This window comes from Carcharhinus amblyrhynchos, chromosome 15, assembly GCF_965287045.1.
Source record: "Carcharhinus amblyrhynchos chromosome 15, sCarAmb.v2.hapA, whole genome shotgun sequence".
Taxonomy (NCBI): domain Eukaryota; kingdom Metazoa; phylum Chordata; class Chondrichthyes; order Carcharhiniformes; family Carcharhinidae; genus Carcharhinus; species Carcharhinus amblyrhynchos.
The window spans coordinates 76,301,163-76,320,312 of record NC_137338.1 but is presented as its reverse complement, the minus strand read 5'-3'; the positions used below and the strand labels follow the sequence as shown (position 1 = coordinate 76,320,312).

The 19,150-nt window shown below is 41.3% G+C and overlaps 1 protein-coding gene across 1 annotated transcript in view; it reads left to right on the top strand.

Moving 5' to 3' along the window:
- The window catches only part of LOC145353470 (integrator complex subunit 6-like), a 106,512-nt gene extending 87,613 nt beyond the window's left edge, over positions 1 to 18,899 (top strand). Inside the window, exons 16-18 of the mRNA XM_080204263.1 lie at positions 3,252 to 3,623; positions 9,211 to 9,304; positions 18,050 to 18,899. Of these exons, the coding sequence (XP_080060389.1) occupies positions 3,252 to 3,623; positions 9,211 to 9,304; positions 18,050 to 18,143 (560 nt within the window). The 3' untranslated portion in view covers positions 18,144 to 18,899. The remainder of the gene's footprint in view (positions 1 to 3,251; positions 3,624 to 9,210; positions 9,305 to 18,049) is intronic.
- Positions 18,900 to 19,150: the final 251 nt, after the last annotated feature.

The window sequence follows — 19,150 nt, the reverse complement described above, 5'->3', positions numbered from 1 at the left end:
GAATTGGGGATAAAGCAGTCCGAACTTCGTGCGTATGCTGGATATTGAAAGAGATATTGTTCTAGCAATATTATTTAGCGTAATAGTTTGACAATTTTTTCCCCAGTGTAGGCATGTCAATGGGACCATTGAGATCTTTGTGCAGTTCCTACCTTTTAAAGATCCAACAGGTTGTCTGTTCTAGGGACTAAGTGGATTCTGGTTTATTATCTAGTGACATTGTAAAGCTGTCTGTGTGGATTTCAATATGGTTATCCACGTACTGGTTAGTGCACAGATTTGGGATAAAGCACCATCAAAGATGCTGGTATGAGACTAACTCTTGAAGACTAACCAATATCTTAATCTTGCGTGACTATATAATTCAATTATTTAATATAATAACCATAGCCCCACTGCCTGCACCCTCACCCAACACACACTGTTGTTTTTTTATTGGGCTTTATCTTGGTAAAGAGTCCCAAATTGATTGAAAGGTTGCAAATGTAACACCACTATTTAAAAAGGGAAGTAGAGAGAAAATAGGGAATTCTAGACCTGTCTACACTTCCTGCTGCCTCGGAAAAGCAGCCAGCATAATCAAAGACCTCACACTTCCCGGATATGCTCTCTTCCACCTTCCTTTGGGAAAAAGATACAGACAAGTACCAGCCGACATAAGAAGAGCTTCTTCCCTGCTGCTATCATACTTTTGAACAGATCTACCTTGCATTAAGTTGATTTTTCTCTACACCTTAGCTATGGCTGCACACTCTCATTTCCTCTCTGTGTACGGTATGCTTTATCTGTATAGCGCAAGAAACAATACACTTCATTGTGTACTCATACATGTGACAATAATGAATCAGACCAGTAAGCCTGACATGGATCATGGGGAAAGTTTTAGAATCCATTATCAGACATTTTATACAAAGCACTTGATAAATAGTAATAGAATCAGGCAGTCAGCATGCATTTATAAAAGGAAAATCATGCTTGACCAATCTGGAGTTCTTTAAGAATGTAACCAGTAGACTTGATGAGGGAGAACCAGTCAATGTGGTTTGTTTGGACTTTCTGAAGACTTTTGATACAGTCCCACATAAGAGATTAGAGTGTAAAATTGAAGTGCATGGATTTGGGATGTGGATGGATAGAAAACTGGTTGTCAGATAGGAAATGAGAGTAGGATTAAACAGGTTATTTTGTGAATGGCAGGCAGTGACTTGTGGGGCACCTTAGAGATTGGTGTTAGCCCAGCTATCCACAATATATTTAATGTTTTAGGTGAGGGAACTTAAATGTAATATCTCCAAATTTGCAGATGAGACACAGCTGGATGTGAGAAGGAAGCAGAGATGTTTCATGGTGATTTGGACAAGCTGCATGGGTGGGCAAATTTGTGGCAGATGCACTAGAATTTGGATAAATCTGAGGTTATCCACTTTGGTAGCAATAATGGGAAGACATTATTATCTCACTATAAATCACTGAGACGTGGGTATCTTTGTACACCAGTCACTGAAGGTAAGCGTGCGGGTGCAGCAGACAGTAAAGAAAGCAAAACATATGTTGGCCTTCAAAGTGAGAGGATTTGAGTACAGGAGCAGGGATGTCTTGATGCAATTATACAGGGCCTTGGTAAGGCCATGCCTGGAATATTGTGTGCAATTTTGGTCTCTTTATCTGAGAAAGGATGTTCTTGCTCTTGCTGAAGTGCAAAGAAGGTTTACCAGACTGATTCCTGGAATAGTGGGACTGTGTATGAGGGGAAGTTGAGTCGGTTGGGATTATATTCACTGGAATTTACAAGAATGGGGGCAGATCTTGTAGAAACTTAAAATTCGAACAGAACTAGATGGTTGATGCAGGAAGGATGTTCCTGATGGTGGGGTGTCCAGAATGAGGGTTCATAAAAGGATATGGGGTTAACCTTTTAGGACTAAGATGAGGTGAAATTTCTTCATCCAGGGAGTGGTAAGCCTGTCGAATTCACTACTACAAAGGAGTTGAGGCCAAGGCATTTTATGTTTTGAAGATGGAGTTGGATATAGTTTTTGGGGCAAAGGGGATCAAGGCGTTTGCCGGGATGGGACCGGGGGTTGGGGCGGTGGGGGGGTGGTTCGGGGAAGGCAGGATCAATCTATGGAGTTGGATGAGCAGCTATGATCATACCGAATGGCGGAGCAGGATCCTGCTTCTGTTTTCTATTTCTATGATGGAATATAACTGGAGAAAAACAAATTGATCGTTTGTCATTAGTGTGGGTAACCTGTTTTCTCAAATGGAGGGTCAGCTCTATAATCTGAAATTGTTGTTGTGTCTGAGCTAAACAGGAGGATGGTACAGGTCAACACAATTCCTTAGTTCAGGAGTTTTCATTCGTCCTGTTTTTTCCATCCCCGTTCCTTTAATGTAAATGTAAGTTTTCTTAAAAAAAGTTATGTAACTAAACATTTATTAATTTTGTTGCTTAATGCAAAATTTTAAGATCTAGCTGAAAATTGTGGTATCACTGACAAAATGGAATAAAAGGCTTTTTATACATTAAGTTTAGAAAAGCAAGTGCAAAAGAAGAAATGGTTAACAAAAGCAGGGCAATGATTAACCAACAGGGAGAACTTTCTGACTTTTCAATGATCAAGTGCTATGAGCACAGTGGTTAGCACTGCTGCCTCACAGCGCCAATGACCTGGGTTCAATTCCAGCCTCAGGTTACTGTCTGTGTGGAGTTTGCATGTTCTCCCCAGTTTCTGCTTGGGTTTCCTCCATGTGCTCTGGTTTCCTTCCACAGTCCAGAGATGTGTGGGTCAGGTGGATTGGCCATGATAAATTGTCCATTAGTATCAGGGAACTAGCTAGGGTGGGATTACAACAAAAGAGCCTGGATGGGATTGTGGTTGGTGCAGACTCGATGGGCTGAATGGCCACCTCCTGCACTAAAGGATTCTGTGGCCATATGAGTTCTGAGATCTTTCAAGCCCATCAGAACAGACACACGTATCCTCCATTTCACATGTCATCCAAAAGATAAGGCCATCAACAATGCAGTACTCCCTCAGTACTGCATTGGCATGTTTGGCTAGATTACGTGTCAAAGTATTGTCGAGCTTTGGACCCATGAACTTCTCCTTATGGTGAATGCTACAACTGAACCAAAATGACCCTTGGAAAGAACTGTGGAACACTATATTGTTTAAAAGTCAATATTTCAGGTATTTTTGTTCTTGGTTCTGTTGGGAGTTATATTACCATGTGTTTCTCCTTTCCAGAGGTTGAAGAAAACCAGGCTGTGTGTGTTGACTATGTTGAAAACAATATTGCAGACACAATTCCAGTTGAAAATCCAGCCCAGAGACTTGAGTCAGCACCATCTCTAATCCACTCAACATCTGCCTCTGTGGAGTCCACGGAAGAATTAGTGAATCATGAGATGGACGTTGGTTCTTTAGCGGTCAATAATAATTTGATTGGTAGTGTTGAACTTAACCACGAGCAATCAAAGGACAGTGGAATCTATCAAGATGGACTTTTGAACAGGTCTTCACCAAATGCCATTAAAACACTTATGAGGTCAAAGCAACAAGAGACAAACACAGAACTAAGGGCACAAATTTTTAAGGAAATTCGTAAGCCAGGCAGACGTAAGTATGTTTGAGGAATAAAATGCCATATTTTTTGTTCCACGGGACTGTCTGCTGCACTGTGCTCCATGTTGGAAAGAGCCATCGCTTGTTGTTGAGACCAATAAGCAAATGCAGCAAGGTTCCCTCCTGCTCCAGAGATGCTGAGGTCCGACACTTGGGATTTGTTTAATTCACAGTTCATATGCCTGAGATGTGTGCTTCCACCTGATAACACAATGACAGCAAATTCACTGAATTTGTCCTTGCTTTGTCTCGTGCATTTGCGTGATTTTGTTTTGTTTTGTTGTATGTAATTACCAATGTCTGTCTTCATCCCTTTTCACTTCTCCACATTTATTTAGTCTTTCTCCATGATCCAACTTTGATCTATGGGTCAGACATGCATGTTTGTGTCGATATTGAGGAGTACACAAACCACTTTATGGTGATGGAGGTCAAAATTCCACTCACGTGCACAGCAAGATTTTACATTGAATTGTCATCCTTGTCTTGGGTACAAATTAGTGGTTGCTGCTTACTTGATGACCACCCATTGCCATGTTCTACGAGGGGGTCAGTGGGTACCAGCCAAAAACAATATGCAGATGCTGGAAATCCAACCAAAAGTAGAAAATGCTGGAAGGCATGAGGTCTGGCAGCATTTGTGAAGAGAGATCTCTGAAGAAGAGTCATGCAGATTTGAAATGTTAACTTTGTTTTTATGTCAGTCAGTGGTGTCGTTTTTTTTATCACTTCCCTAATCTGGGACACTGAAGTCAGTTGTAAAATTTTAATCTCTGTACCAACAGATAATTCAGTAGGGACAGTCGATCAAGATCAAGACCTTCTGGTCTCTTGTTGATTTTTTTTTTATTAACCACTGATCTATAAGCCGGAGTTGAGTTGGTTCCGCTTTAGTGATGACAAAGTTGCAGTTTTCTGCACAAGCCAGTTAATGAAAGGGGATAACAAAAGCAGTATCTTTATCAGCCTGTATTAAACGTACTGTCCCAATTTAGTTGATTCAGATGATAGGTTGGATTATTTACATCATGGCCTGTGCTCCAGAGAGAGCTGTTCCCCCGTCTTGTCTCTGGGGCAGGATCATGCTGTGACGAGAGTAAAAGAATCCCCTGCTTTTTAAAAGGAGTGACTGGTTCTTAAGTTTATTGTTCAAACTCTGGCATCCGTCTGGCTGGGGAATGAAATCGTAAACAGCAAGGATCATAGTGTTGTTACATTTTTCAACATGAGTTATATTTTGAAGATACTCAGGAAGAATATAGAAACCTGAAATACAGGGACTAGCAAGTTAAAAGTCCAAGTTTATTTGAGTCACAAGTGAGGCTTGCATTAGCACTGCAATTAAGTTACCATGAAATTTCCCTAGGTGCCATGCCCCAGTGCCTGTTCAGGTCATTGCACGCCTTTCAGACGGTAGGAGGAAACTGGATTACACAGAGGAAACCCTCGCAGACCCGGGGAGAACATGCAAACTCCAAAGACATGACCCAACCTGGGAATCAAACCCAGATTGAAACATAGAAACCCTACAGCACAGAAAGAGCCATTCAGCCCATCGAGTCTGCACCGACTACAATCCCTCCCAGGCTCTACCCCCATATTCCTACATATTTACCCACTAATCCCTCTAACTTATGCATCTCAGGACACTAAGGGGCAATTTAGCATGGCCAATCAACCTAACCTGCACATCTTTGGATTGTGGGAGGAAACCAGAACACCCAGAGGAAACCCACGCAGACATGAGAGTGTGCCAACTCCACACAGACGGTGACCCAAGCCGAGAATTGAACTCAGTTTCCTAGTGCTATGAAGCACCAGTGCTGACCACTGTGCCACCATGCTATCCTATAAGTCTATTAGTATCTACAAAAAGAATTTGCACTTGCTAGCAAACCAGTGTAACTCCTAATGTTTTCTGTTTTTGTGAACATTCAACAAGTTTGTCCATCTGGTGAATAATCTAGTCTTTCATATTATCCTCCCAACCTATAATTATGCTCTTTCCTAGATGAGGCAAAATTCCTGAAGTCAATTAAGAAGAAAGTGAAATTGAAACCAGCTCCAGGGGCCACTGTTGTGTGTTATGCATTTGACCTGTCGTTCCCCTCCTCTGTCTTTGCCTATTGAACATGCCAGGTTTTTTTTAAGGACATATAAAATTTAATTTCCCCACATTCTGGAAGTTTCTACGGAAGATCATTGTTGTGATTTAACCAAAGTGCTCCACGGATTTTTTCGGATTATGTTTGATGTGCACCATTTACTTTTCTCCCTTCTAGCTCATTTCTAAGGGACGAGTGTATTAAGTCAGCTTAATGTGTTTTGTCCTCATTGACTGTACAAACAAGTCAAGTTGCAGCTGTGAAGAGCATGTGATATCCTGGATACATTGCATTGGACCAATGACACCTCAAACTGACCGAGATAGCTGAAGCAAGCTGAATTAATTTTCCATGGCACTGATTTCTTCTGGAATCACATTCTTGCCTTGTCCATGCAAATGTGTTTTGGGAAGCCTATGCATTTTGGCATATAGTACAGCTGGAATTTATTTTATTTATTTTTTATGGCCATAAAGTTGTGGCTTTGTTAACAACAGAATTGGAAAAGGCTGTGGAAGGTCCCAACCTTAATACGAGTTTTAGGGTATGCAATATTTTGGGAAAAAGTTTAAAGTTTCTGCAGTTTGAAAAGAGGCACGGGGCAATCTCTCCTCCTCTGTGCTAGTGGATTTTAATATATACTGCCAACACTGGACAAGGATTATTGCCAGTAACTGAAGTAGTAGTCAGGACTAAAGGGTCCTGAACATTCAAGCAGTTCCCAAGACCAACTTTCTACTTGAAATTGATTCATTGATAAATATGGTGTGCTTAAGGAAACAAGCTGAAATCTGAACTCTTTGCTCTATCCTGATGTCCCTGTGTCTGCTGATGAAACCCAATCACTGTAAATTGCTTACACTACAGTCCCCATCTCTTGTAGCATTTTCTACAGGTTTGCATTACTAATTAGGTTTTTACAATTGGAAATTTGCAGAATCCCAGGTTATTGACAGGATATTGTGCAGTGCATGTATTCACTGCCAGTACAGAAAATTGAGATGACTGTTTGGCTACGTCTGGCCTCAGTTGTCTGTGTGGAGTTTGCACATTCTCCCCATGCCTGGTGCTCCGGTTCCAAAGATGAGCGGGTTAGGTTGTTTAGCCATGATAAATTGTCCCATGGTCTCAGGGAGATCAGGACTATAAATACGTGGGGTCATGGGGATACAACCTGGGTGAGATTGTTGTCAGTGCAGTCTTGATGGGCCAAATGGTCATCTACTGCACTGTAGATTCATAGATGAAGAAAGTTCAATCACTATTAATGTAACATATTTTATGGTAGAGTTGACAAATCATCGCACATTCCCAATCTCATTTCAAATGGACTGGTCCATGAAGGAGGCCTGCCTTCATGAGTTCTTGGCCTAAAATTTCTTTGTTGAGAGTTTTAAATGGCTCCACAGAATTCTTCTGTTTTCAGTAGATTGCATGCTCTCCATCTTTGCTGTGAATTAGAAACCATAGAAACCCTACAGTGCAGGAGTGAAGGAGGCCCATTGGGTCTGCACTGACCACAATCCTAGCCCCTACCCCACTTATTTACCCTGCTAGTCTCCCTGACACTATGGGTCAATGTAGCATGACCAATCAACCTGCACATCTTTGGACTGTGGGAGGAAACCGGAGCACCCGGAGGAAACCCACGCAGATATGGGAAGAATGTGCAAACTCCACACAGACTGACGCGAGCTGGGAATCAAACTCAGGTCCCTGGTGCTGTGGGGCAGCAGTGGTAACCACTGTGCTACCGTGCCTCCCCATGAGTTACCATGACTTTCTATGTAGTTTTATCATCTCTGTCTCTCAGCACAAATTCTTTTTTTTGGTATTGACATTTAAACACTTGAAGTTTCACAGTGCTTAATATACTCATGCTGTGTAATAACCAAGAAGGACTTTGGACTCGGTTCTTACGGTAGATTTGTTGCTAATCCATGGAGATAGTTACACTTGGATCTCTTTCTTTTCAAGTTTTTCTTTCCCAAAAAAATGAATATGCTAGCCCTTCAGTTGTAATTTGCTTTGCAAGGAAAGGCATTACTTGAATTTTTGCAACCAGAAAGCATGCTGAAAGGTGCAAAGGAGACAGTTTCTCAAGCTGTCAGTGTTGTATCTGTTGCGAATAAAAGCTTACTTGAAAAGAATCAAGTGTACCTGCCCTTGTACTCTGATCATTTACTGAGGTGCTGATTCAGTATTCAGCTGCTCAGATAATCTCCCCTCCTCTCCTCTGGGTCTTTTCTTGGCTTGAAAGTAATTCTGATGCAAATTGAGGTTTCAGCCCTTTCATATGTGTTAAAACAGGATCTGTTGCAAGCTTGGGTGTACAAATCATGTAGCAGGTAAAGCAGCACGTTTTTTTCCAAAAGCTATATAAATTTAAGTATTTGCTTGAGAGCAGTCAGTATTTTCCCTCACATTTGCCGCTACAGGTAAGAGAATTAAAGCAAAATATTGGAGTGCTATCTTGAGAACAATCTGAGATGACGTGAGCTTTTCTGAGCAGGCCAAGCATCGTTCAACTGTCACCTGTTATTTATGCTATTTATTATAATGTGACCCTGTCATGATCCATAACAGTAACAGGCAAAACAAAACACCTATTCTTTTCCCATTTCTGTTGTGTGGCAGATTCAGACTGCTGGAGTCAGAATATTAATGTGTTTGAGGTGCACCGTCCATTGTCACTGTGCGTTATTCAGATGTCAGATTAGTTAAGTTAGGTATCCAGATCACCAACAACCTGTCCTGGTCCCCCCCATGCCGACACTATAGTTAAGAAAGCCCACCAGCGCCTCTACTTTCTCAGAAGATTAAGGAAATTTGGCATGTCAACTATGACTTTCAGCAACTTTTACAAATAGAAAGCATTCTTTCTGGTTGTATCACAGCTTGGTATGGTTCCTGCTCTGCTCAAGACTGCAAGAAACTACAAAAGGTCGTGAAAGTAGCCCAATCCAACACGCAAACCAGCCTCCCATCCATTGACTGTCTACACTTCCCGCTGCCTTGGGAATGCAACCAGCGTAATTAGGGGCCCCACGCACCCCAGATATTCTCTCTTCCACCTTCTTCCGTCGGGGAAATGATATAAAAGTCTGAGATCACGTACCGACTGACTCAAGAACAGCTTCTTCGCTGTCACCATCAGACTTCTGAATGGACCTACCTGGCATTAAATTGATCTTTCTCTACCCCTTTGCTATGACTGTAACACTGCATTCTGCATGTTCCTTCTGAATGGTATACTTTGTGTGTATAGTGTGCAAGAAACAATACTTTTCACTGTATGCTAATGCATGTGGCAGTAATAAATCAAAAGTTAGGGCTATCAGTCATTTTAGTCTGTCACAGTGAAGAATTGATATAAATGTAGAATTTGTATTGCTTTTTTTTAAAAAAAAACTGAATGGTTTGTATTAATGTTGCCCATTTGTGCAGCTAATTTGATGATTGCCTTTTCCTTTCAGATTATGAAAATATCTTCTATTTATTGAAACTAGTTCAAGGCAGTTTGGAAACCCGGATGGTATTTGTGCAGAATGTCATTAAAGAGGCAGCAAGGTAATTTCTTAACTGATCATAAAATTACATTTCACTGAGATTCCAGATGGCTGGCAAGTCCATTAAATCTGAAGTGAATTATGAAATTGTAGCCAAGTTGAACAAATGCACATTTGCAGCAACATAATCTGGACAAAAAAAAAACCTTGTTCCATTCATATTAGGCTCATCTGTTGTCATATTTTATGTTCAAGCTACTCCTTCGATTTGTACCTCATCGTTTGTTTTAGGTACTTACGGAAATGGTATAAATTGCCCAAGCCTACTGAACAGTGAGGAAGCATCAAACCTTGTCTGGTTTTATACGGAAGTAGTTATTTTCTAAATTCACTCATCCTTCTACATCGGTCTTAATTCCAACTTGGGAAAGGAAATGAGTAATCCGTACACTGTTATTTTCAACCTCAAGTTTGTCATGTAGCTGAAGCCTACCATGTGTGTGTAAAAGAGTAAAGTTACTCTTTCTAAACTTTATTTATTTGTCACAAGTAAGTTACTTTGAAATTCCCCGAGTCGCCACAGCCCGGTGCCTGTTTGGGTCAATGCACCTAACCAGCACGTCTTTCAGAATGTGGGAGGAAACTGGAGCACCCTGAGGAAACCCACACAGACACGGGGGGAACGTGCAGACTCCATACAGACAGTGACTCACACTGGGAATCAAACCCGAGTCCCTGGCGTTATGAACCAGCAGTGCTAACCATTGTGCCACTGTGCTGCCCGCTATTCCGTATCATTCTGGATTTTATTTTCTACTTCTTGTCACGTTGGAAGAACTTGCTGTTTGTTTAACCTTTTCCCCATGATTTATATTTTGTAACCTTTCATTTTAAAGTTTAAGTTTTTATTCTTCATTGGCTGTATGCTGAGCTTCAGTGTTTGGAATATTGTTGTATTTGTGTTTTCTGGTCCAGGCTTATTGAGTTTGTGGTGTCCTGATTGAAGTCCACTTTTGTCACCTTGAACTTGAGTCCGGGGGGTGGGGGGGTCATATTTTGAAGTTGCTTTTCTTACCACTAAATGTTGTCGCAGTGGAAGTTGGCCCTGCTTTTCCCGTGTGTGTATAATATTGTACAATATATGGCCAAATACCAGACTTGGTTATTACTGTCGATGCTTGAGATGTTGCACATCATCATCATGGGCCTCTTAACATGAGTGCAAAATTGTTAAACGTAGTTTCACTCAAAAGCTACGTATAATCAGACTCATCCAAAGCTGAATCCAAGCAATTCTACCCCATGTTCATTGTGTCATCTTTAAAACTAGCTGAGTGTGTTTTCCAAGAAGATGATCTTTCTGGTTATGAGAAAGTTCTTTATGATTCACGAATTAAGAATGGCACTTTCTCAGGTGAATGTTTGTTTGTACAAGGAAGAGGCAGAAGGTGAAATTTACAATTTATGCTCTTGAAGTAATGGCATTCTCTATAAACTCAACTGTATAAGCACCCATTAGTGAGGTAATTCACTTTTTACCACTCAGATTTGAAAGGTTTTTTTTGAGAGCAGAGATGCTCTTCGATGGAGAGAGTATGGAATGACATTTCCTCAGAAGCACCTATCGAATCGCAGGTATATTTAACACTGCAGTGAAGTTAATGTGAAAATCCCCTAGTCGCCACACTCCGGGGCCTCTGAGCCAATGCATCCAACCAACGTGTCTTCCAGAATGTGGGAGGAAACTGGAGCACCTGGAGGAAACCCATGCACACACGGGGAGAACATGCAAACTCCACAGAGACAGTGACCCACGCCAGGAATTGAACCAGAATCCCTGTGCTGTGAAGCAGCAGTGCTACCCACTGTGCCACCCACGTTTCCTAAATAACTGACCAGGAAACTGACGCCAGTTATTGGAAAGGAACCCCAAACCATTCTCTATATTTCCCAGTGTTCTAAGCGTGTCACAGGCCTGAGCCATTAACTGTGTCTCGCACTCTCTCCATAAATGCTGCCAGATCTGCTGAGTTTTTTAGCATTTTTTTGTTTTTATCTGGATTTTCCTAATTCTTTTGAACTTCTCTGTCAGAGCTGGTTTGATGAATTTTAGTGACAAGTGAAGTTGGGGAATCAAATGTTGTTTCTTTAAGTGTCAAATTCCTGCTTTGCCGTTTCTGCCTTGTGCTTCTTAATAGTGCGAAGTTCAGACAGAATGTATGGATGCATTCCTTTCCTTAAAGGTCTTATTTAAATGTGAATGAAGATGTTTAATTTTCTTATGTAATGCAGAGGCCCAGGGTAATGATCTAGGAACACAAGCTGGTGCAATTTTAAATGAAGTTAACAAAATGTGCAATTAAAAGCTACTTTCAGTAATAGTGACCATGAAATTGTTGTTGATTGTTCTAAACTGTTCACTAATCTTACCCAGTTTGGCCCATCTGTGACTCTCAACAGTGTGGTTAACTCAACTTCACTCTGAGATGGTCACTCAGTTTAAGAGCAGTTAGGGATGGACTTGCCAGTGACACCTTTCTGGCATGTTACAGGGAAATCCCATTCATCATCAATGACTCGGGGTAAATTTGAGGTTTTTGAAACTTCTCTTGGTGGTTTCCTGTCCTTGAGGTTAATAGAAGAGGGACCAGAGGCCAAAAGAGGAGTGCAAGAACATTCCAGGATAGCTGCAATTACCATTATAATTGTCAGAGCAGTTATGTTTGCAGCACTATGCACAGATTCCTTCCCAATATTGAAATTGTGTATGTTCAAGTTCTCTTTTTCTCATTCATTCGTTGGACGTGCTCAGTGTTTATTGCCCACCTGTATTTGTCCTTGAGAAGGCTCTGAAATGCTGCTGCCTTGAACCCAGCTGGATGGCTTGCTAGGCCATTACAGAGGGCAGTTAAGAACTGCATGTTGTGGATCTGGATTCGCAGATAGGCCAGATCAGTTGAGTCCAACGCATTTTCTTTCCTGAAGAACTTCAGTGATCTGGCGTGGTTATTATAGCAACCCATTAATTTTATGGACACCCCTTACTGATGCTTTTTATTCCAGATTTACTTAACTAAGTTTGCACATTCTCCCGGTGTCTGCATGAGTTTCCTCCAGGTAACTAGATGGGGTTCCAGGGATAGGGCCTGGTGGGATTGTTGTTGGTGCATGCATGATGGGCCAAATGGCCTCTTTCTTCAGTGTTGGCTTCTATGAATTGAATTTAAATTCCCCATATGCCATGGTGGGAGTCTCTGAATTATCTGCCCAGGCTTCTGAATCCCTGGTTCAGTAATAAAGCCACTATACTACAGTCCTTATACATTGGACACATTTGTAGAACTGTACCATCAGTTACCATGTGATCTGCAGTCAGTGTTCTCCATTCCTCACGAAGATAGCATTGTGAATCAAGTTGGTATTGTCTCTGTCTTATTTCAGATTTCCACAAGGGATATCTGTAATGTAAACTAACTTGCAGCACACAGATGTATCACGCTGGTAATTACTTTTTAATGCTGAGCTCATTCCTTTTCTTTCCAGCTGAAAATAGCATAACATAACTCGTCATTTCGCACAACATTTCTGGATTATTAGGTTTAGATTATTAGGTCTAGATTATTAGGTGACTCTTGCTTTCAGAACCTGATGTTGTAGATGAACTGAAAGCTTCTACGATATCGATGGTCAAGAGTACCAGTTCAGGCAGGTTATTGTCGTCTTGGACAAGAACCATAATGCTTTTATTCTAAGGCATTCTTTTGCCCCGATGTTATTTGAATGTGAAGATGAGTTGCAAGGACCAGATGAGCCTGTTCAGTCATAGCTAATGCACTTTGCCTAAGGCATTGATCAAATCAGAGCACCATTCAGACATTGCGATCCTTCTAGAGTTTACGACTGAGATTTTCAAGTAACATTTGTAATGGCTCACTGGATGAAGTAGTGCCTGGCAGCATCACTCTCAGAATTCATAGAATCATAGAATTCCTACAGTGCAGGAGGAGGCCATTCAGCCCATCGAGTCTGCACTGACCACAGTCCCACCCAGGCCCTACTCCCGTAATCCCACATTTACCCTAGCTAGTTCCCCTGACAGTAATGGGCAATTTATCATAGTCAATTCACCTAACCCACACCTCTCTGGAGTACCTTGGAGGAAAGCCATGCCGACATGGGGAGGATGTGCAAGCTCCACATGGACAGTGAGCCAAGGCAGGAATTCAACCTGGGTCCCTGGCGCTGTGAGGCAGCAATGCTAATCACTGTGCCACTGTACTCGTAGCACTTTATCATTGAAAAGTCAGAAAGTTCTCCCAGCTGATTAACCTTTCCCCTGCTTTTGTTAACCATTTCTTCTTTTGCACTTGCTTTTCTGAACCCAATTTTTAAATATCTTTTTACTCCATTTTGTCAGTGATACCACATTTGCAGCATCATTCTCATAGAATCATAGAATCCTGCAGTGCAGAAGGAGGCCATTTGGCTCATTGACTATAATCCCACCCAGGCTCTACTCCAGTAATCCCACGTATTTACCCTAGCTAGTTGCTAGAATTTTGATGATCGTCGTCAGCTACATGTCTCTCACGTTTACCAAAATGAGGAGGCCAAACCATGGAGAAGAGGAATGCCACTCAGTGAAGGCCAGATTAAGACTCAGACCACACCAAAGAGAGCGTTGCCACAGGAGCACATTTCTAGGATTCATGTGGCAGGCCCACACACTGCAGACTCAATCAAGTGCCCAGATCACACTCTTAGTGAACCCATAGATAATTTAGTGAAGCAAAATGCTTTCCTGACAATATGCCGTTTGCTATTACAGATGCCATCCATAACTATATGTTACAACCAGATTTCAGCAGAAAAATTGTAGACAATTTATTTAGTTTTAAAATTAGGCACTCTCATATTTAAAAAAAAAGTGCATTTATATAGCACCTTTGACAGTAAAATGTCCAAGACACTTCAGGAGTTTCATCAAACAAAATTATAGCACATAATGTAAATCACTAAGCTTGGTCAAAGAACAATAAAGATGACACAGCTTATTGGAAATTCCAAAGCTGAGGATTTTACTAACTGAAGGAATAACTGTCAATGGGAGAGTGAAGAAAATTCTCACAAGGCTAGAATTGGAGGAGCGTAAAGAACTTGGAAGGTTGTAGAAGACTGGCGATAAGATGGGATGAGGCCATGGAAAGGTTTTGAAAACAAGGATGAGAATTTTAAATTTGAGCTCGTGTTCTAACGTGAGCAAATGTCAACAAGCATGGATAATGACTGAACAGAACTTGATGTGAGAAGGGATTCAGAAGGGTGGAAGAAGGGATGCTGGAGAGGAGAGTTTTAGAATTATGAAGTCCAGAGATAACATGCACAGATGAGGGTTTCCAAAGTAGATGAGCGAGGTTGGGTGGAATTGAAAAGTGTGATGGAGTTGTATGCCGTTTAATGATGTGGGGAATTAGTGGCGCAAAATTTATTTGGGGGTTTGGATATAAATGGTCTGGTTCAACTTTAGGCAGTTGCTCGAGAGACAGGTGGAGCTGGTGGCTAGAGAGTGATGTTTGTGACAGGGATCAAAGGTAATGTTGACTTGGAGGAAATTTCTGCTCAACCTGTAATCAATGTCAGCAGGTATTGAGTGAAATCGGACAATAGATGGAAGGTAGAACTGGGAGTCATCTGGGTAAGTTCTTAAACATGTTTTTGATTGATGTTGCTGAGGGGCAGCGTGTAGATTAGAACGAGGGGGTTAAGGATAGATTCTTAGGAAATCCAGAGGTAGCAGTGCCAGAACAAGAAGGGAAGCCATTACAGCCCCCTTTCTGGCTACAAAGTCAGTGTGTGAAGGGTTGCAAATAGGTGAATTATTTTATCTTTGTCCAAGTGATTTAGGGTGTAGTTTTAACTGAGCTTTTTTGCTAATGGGGCAGGGTGGCAAAGTGCTGAAAAGAGATTCAAACCTGGAGTTTCAGGAAAGATGGGCATGGATTTGGGAGGTGACAATGTTCAGTTTTTGATGAGGAAAGGGATGTTGTTGGATGGTGCAGTCGTTGGAAGGCTGGTGGTGGGGAGAGAGGGATCGGGGGGAGTTAAGGCTGTTTTATTAATACCTTTACTGTATTTTGCCTGTGCTTCCTCGAGGTGCATGTTGTCTCTTATTCCTTCCTGATCATTTCTAAATGTGCATCAGTTGGAAGGGATCATTGTAGAGTAGTTTGGGTTTGAGATTCATGTTGATTCTGAAGATGGGCTGCATTTGATTTTTGCTGTTGCTTCCAAATTCATTTTTGTGGTTGGTAATTCTTGACTTTTGTTGAGGTATATTTATTTCTTATGTGAGTCTCAAGTTTTAACAGCACTTTTTCATTGAAAACTCAGAAAGCTCTCCCAGTTGGTTAATCTTTCCCCTGCTTTTTTAACTATTTCTTCTTTTGACCTGCTTTCTGAACCCAATTTTTAGAAATCTTTTTACTCTATTTTGTCAGTGATACCACATTTGCAGCATCACTCTCATAGAATCCATAGAATCCTACAGTGCAGAAGGAGGCCATTTGGCTTATTGACCACAATCCCACCCAGGCCATCTTAAGCATATGCTTTCTGTGCATAGTTTGCATGGACTTTGAACGTCACCGCCTCCAGCGAATTGCTGTGCTGCTGTTATCTGACGTGTCCTTGACACCAAAGAGAATAGCTTTTCTTTGCAATGTCTCACACACCAGCACTTCCAGGAATTGTACTGGGCAGCCAACTGGGTGAGAGGGGCTGAGTGATTTGGTGGGATCGAGGGTGTTTGTGGAAAGGGAATTGGGAGAAGGTGAGTGATTGATGAGGATTAGAGTTGATGGTAGGTGATGAGTGATTTGGTGGGAATGTGGGTTTCCATGGAAGCTGCTAAGAGCTGAGCAGCCTAATAGCAACCTGAGGAGAATGAATTGAAATTTGATATTGAGTGAGTAATTTTGGAGGACTTTGTTGTTTTCTTTGGAAGTCTAGAAGAGGGTGAGCTGGTTTTTGCCAAAGCAACAGGGGCAGAAGCCAAAAATGTTCCTTTGCTTTAGGTTATGGAATGTGTAGCACGCCAGGAGGCTTCAGTGATGGAGGAATTAGTGCCTGTAAATCAGATTGCTGGGAATAGATTTGTTTTCAGGTCCTGAATGGTGAGGGAGGGATTCTGGAAGACTTTGATGAATCTAGCTAGGTTTGCAGTTGGGCTGGTGTGGAAGAGGAAGGAAAACAGTACGGATTCTAAGGAGGTTAGCCTTTGATAGGTAAGTTGAGCCAAAGGTTGCCTAAAGCAGCGTTCTTCCTCTGGGACTGCCAACGAATGTTGCCGTAACAGTGAAGTAAAGAATGCCAAGGCTAGTTGTTACATTTTGTATTTTTAAAATTTTCTTCACCGGATTTGAAATAGTTAATTTCAATGCTGACCTTTTCTGAACCAAAACATTAAAAAGGCACCAAGTTGTTTTCCTCGGACTAATTTATAAGTGGTTAGGTATGGTTATTTCAGTATCGATGGGCTGTTGTGTTGGAAACATTTGAATATCTTTCCAACTGTGAAGTAAGGAAGGAAAGAAAAACTGCAGTGAGTTGGGTTTTTGAAGGGAAAGCGGAGGTATTTTGTCGTGAATGAGGAGAAATACTTCTGGGTAATTAGACATCTTGACTGAATCCAGTGAGATGACCCAATGAAGGAGGAAAGTAGCACATAGACTGTGGCACGGTGGTGAGCACTGCTGCCTTAAGTGCCAGGGACCCAGGTTCAATTCCTGGCTTGGTTCACTGTCTGTGTGAAGTTCGCACATTCTCCCCTTGAGTGTGAGTTTCCTCCCACAGTCCAAAGATGTGTCGGTTTGGTGGATTGGCCATGCGAAATTGTCTCTTAGCGTCAGGAGGACTAGCTAAGGTAAATGCATGGGTTATGGGGATAGGGCCTGGGTGGGATTGTGGTTGGTGCAGACTCGATGGACTGAATGGTCTCCTTCTGCACTGTGGATTCTCTGATTCATTTTAGTACTGCGTAAAAATAAGTTGTACGTATTGTGAAGCAATTTATCTAATCAATGATTCACTTGCCTGGCCATAAAGATTAAAGGAGTGAAGGAATACACGTATGTTTGGCAAAGATTTGATCACAAGAAAAAGTATTGTTGCACACTCAGATGATGCTGTTGTATATAGAGTTACAGAGTTCTGTGAGCCGAGTCCCATAAAAGCTAAGAGCCTCAGACCTGTGCTTTAGGTCAGGCGTGTGGCTCTCGACAAATCAGTTGGCTTGAATAGTGAGAAGTGTGAACAGATTTTGTTGTTTTGGGGAGAAGGGGAAGAAATTGAGGGAGAGGAGCATTGTACCATATCTTGAAAGAAAAATGAAGCAATTTGAGATTTTAGACAGGCAGGCATGCCAGAGATTAATTGCATCCTGATGTAAATGGGGAGAGGGAAGGAGAGTTAACCAACTCGTTACGTGGCTTTGTACTGTCTAGCGGCCAGAAAAGTAAACCTTAAGAGTGTGATATATGATACCCCACAACTAAAGCAAACAGTTGGTGACAGTGAGGCTGAAAGAGGAAATTAAGCTGAGTGACATGGAAAAATGGTGATTTTTGAATTTTTTGCAGTTCATGTTCACGATTTAAATGTCACTTCTAATGTATCTCTATGTAAATAATTATTTCTAAGTTTGTGTATTTCTATGCATGTAATTATCTGTGTGTTGTGGAAAGAACATGTTTATGGTGGATACTTGCTGCTCGGCACTAATGATGGTCTCTCTTCTTTCTTCATATAGGTTTAAAAAACGAGTACTAATTGAAGAGCTTGAAGGTATATTGGAAGAAATACAAAGTAAATCCAGTCGGGTAAATCATATCAATAATCGATAATGAACTCCGAGAAACTATGAGACTGGACTCTTTGTTTTGGTATTCTCCTCCAGCAATCACAAAAGCTCCATTTGGAACTCACAAGCTTATTTTTACTGTACTTTCACCTGGTCTACGCTAAAATTTGCTTTCATTTTTCTTTGCACGGTTAGACTATCTGGACCTTGGCAAAAGGAGTATTTTTTAAAAAGTGTCACCTGATGGTGTATCTGCCACTTGGTTTAATAAGATGTTTATACAACATATTCAGCACACTGGGCAAGAGACACTTCACTATCCCAGTAGATTACATGTATGTTATTTTACCCTCTGAAATGCATTTGTAGCAACATTTGCTTTCTGTAATTAACCCTTGTTTTTTTTTTGTGTTGAAGCAACTTGCTTCAGAGATTGGGGTGGTTCATTTTGGCAAAAGAATGAACCCGATTTGATTTTCTGTTGCATTGGAATTAAAGGAGGAAATGTCTTTTGCGTACGATGACTTCTGAAATGTGTTTTTGTCTTGTGTGCATTTTGTCGCAGTTTCCTTCTAGCCTGGCTTAGCTTCCCCAGGTCGACCCTTCTGGTAAATCCTTGGGAACTGTCCCTTGCCAAACAAACTGAATACACAATATATGGACATTTGTCTTAAAGCTAAGATTTGTCTATAGCAAATTATTTTTGAATGGAACACTGTGTGTTGTAAATGGCCATATTTTGAAAATTATTTAAAATGCCTTTGTTACTATTTCCTGCATTAAAAAAATCTATTTTATATTGGATTGTTTTTATTTGTATATGTAACCAGCCTCCTGGACTCCGGGTGCCCTTTAACCCCCAAGCACAAATCAAGTGACCGGCTTCACTGCAATGAGGAAACAGCTGCCTACTGGAGTGGGGGCCGCACTTACAAATGTTGACCATTTATCTTCTTGGGTGTAATGATACATTGGCTTTATACAAGGGCGCAGTTTATAGCCACAAATAATATGAAGTTTAGATTGAACTTGCGTCTTATACAAGGTAAG